The sequence below is a fragment of the Drosophila grimshawi genome, unplaced genomic scaffold (genome assembly GCF_018153295.1).
Source record: "Drosophila grimshawi isolate 15287-2541.00 unplaced genomic scaffold, ASM1815329v1 contig_1367, whole genome shotgun sequence".
Taxonomy (NCBI): Eukaryota; Metazoa; Arthropoda; class Insecta; order Diptera; family Drosophilidae; genus Drosophila; species Drosophila grimshawi.
The window spans coordinates 1,280,882-1,282,843 of NW_025062889.1; the positions used below are offsets into that span (position 1 = coordinate 1,280,882).

Genomic DNA, 1,962 nt, shown 5'->3' on the forward strand with positions numbered 1-1,962 from the left:
AATAAAATAAGTAAAAAGGGAAGGTTTTGTGCCTCAAGGCATCTTCATTAAAAGCTAGTCTTAATTTGCTGGTTAAATTTTTAAGGAGTTTGCAAATCATATTAAAAAAATTATTAAAATCGATCAAAATTGCTAAGTAAGTAAAAACTATGTGTTCTTTATGCGATATCGATGAAATGAAATAAAAATGAATAAGTCTCTACCTGTTTGATGCTGATCAAGAATATGTATTGTTTATGGGGTCGAAAGCCAGTTACTCTGAAGTCTTTGTCAAAATGTGTTTCTAAATTATTCAGCATATCAAAAACAATATTCACAACACACCCAAAATACACCGCTGCTTTCCGCCATAGTTTGTCCAAATTGGTGAGTGCAAAATGGGGTCTGACTTGGTTAAATCATATGACAATAGGATATATATAATCGCTTAGCCACTTTGCCATGTGTCTGGAGAGCAAACCGGGCAACAGCAAAACGTTGTCGCTGATCAATCAAGGCTACCAAATCCTGGCCGAATACCAATTGGTCGAGCAGGAGCAGCTTAGGGGCATCTATGCGATACCCAGCTACTCCAGCTGTTTGCTGTGGTTCGGAGTGATCTTCATACACAGCGGCTGCTATGCGGAGAGTGTGTTCCGTTTCTCCATCCTGCTGCCGGATCAGTTTCCCAATGAGCGCACCCTGCCCACTGTTATCTTTCAGCAGGATATATTTCATCCGCACATTTGTCCAATTTCGCATAGTCTGGATCTGAGGTGCTTGCTCAAGGATTGGGTCAAGGATGAGCATCACATTTGGCATATACTCAAGTATATTCAGGCCATCTTTGCCGATCCCGAGGGCAGCATCATCGGCAATGGCGTTGCCAGACCTCTGACCGAGCTCAACAATTTCAAGGCATTCCATTTGCTCAGTCAGAATCGCATCGATTATGTGTTGCGCGTGAGAAACAGCATCCTGTGGAGTTGCAAGCACATGTTCGATAAGCCACCCATCAAGGATCCCCACTATATTGTCCTCGAACGGTATTTGCCCCATAAGCATCTGGCTGTGATGAAGAGCTCGCATTCGCAGTGAGCCTATAACTATATATTATATTGCCACAAATAATTGTTATCATTACCAAGCATATTCGTTGCCATTTTATGTATTAAAATTCAAGTTCTGATTTCAAATTTGAAAAACCGATAAGTTCATCGACTGCAATGCTCTTATTGAAAAGGCATCGATACTTATTAAGGTAATCGAAACTTAACATTGCAGAAAGTGAAAGAGTGCCGTTACTTTGTATATGTGATTTTCTGCGCATTTAATGTCACTTTTGAGCACTCTTGAACAGCGCTGGCATTTTGGCTGGTTAATAGCTTGCTTTAACCTGAGTGCTAGTGAACTATGAAACCATGGACATATTAGACTGTATTTTATTTATATATTGTCAGCATTATGAATTTTATTATATACCAACTACATATATATTAACTTAATAATTAAAATTATATACCAACTACATATATATTAACTTAATAATTAAAATTATATAAAAATCAAAGCCTGATCACATGTGAACTGCTTGGAGTTCTTGTGATTCTTCTTTCTGTATCCATTTTGGATGTTTCTCGCCAATATCTTGGCTTGTCTGCTGCGCAGCAACATTACTGTCAATAATTATAATAATAATGATAATTATGAGTATCTTCCTCAAGCGTCACACACACTTACTGTTACCGTTACCACACTGGCATTCCGAAACATTAAAATTCAGCTTATATCTCTCCGCTTTCATTGCTCTCTTTGCCTGATGCACATTGGCCGAAAAGCTGTCGTCAGGTGGCGTAAAATATACAAAACTGACAATTTGATTTATCACTGCACTTTGTCCAGCTTCGTGAGTCTGTGGGGAGAGAGAAAGAGCGGGGAGAGGGAGACAGAGTGGGGAAATCTGTGCATTGCGTAGCTCTGCAG

The 1,962-nt window shown here is 39.2% G+C and overlaps 1 protein-coding gene across 1 annotated transcript; it reads left to right on the forward strand.

Moving 5' to 3' along the window:
* The first annotated feature begins 278 nt into the window (after window positions 1–278).
* LOC6568985 (protein crossbronx-like) lies at window positions 279–1,173 on the forward strand. The gene is made up of 2 exons (XM_001995185.3): window positions 279–366; window positions 432–1,173. The coding sequence occupies exon 2, from the start codon at window positions 442–444 to the stop codon at window positions 1,075–1,077; it is 636 nt and encodes a 211-aa protein (XP_001995221.1). The 5' UTR covers window positions 279–366; window positions 432–441; the 3' UTR covers window positions 1,078–1,173.
* The last annotated feature ends 789 nt before the right edge of the window (window positions 1,174–1,962 follow it).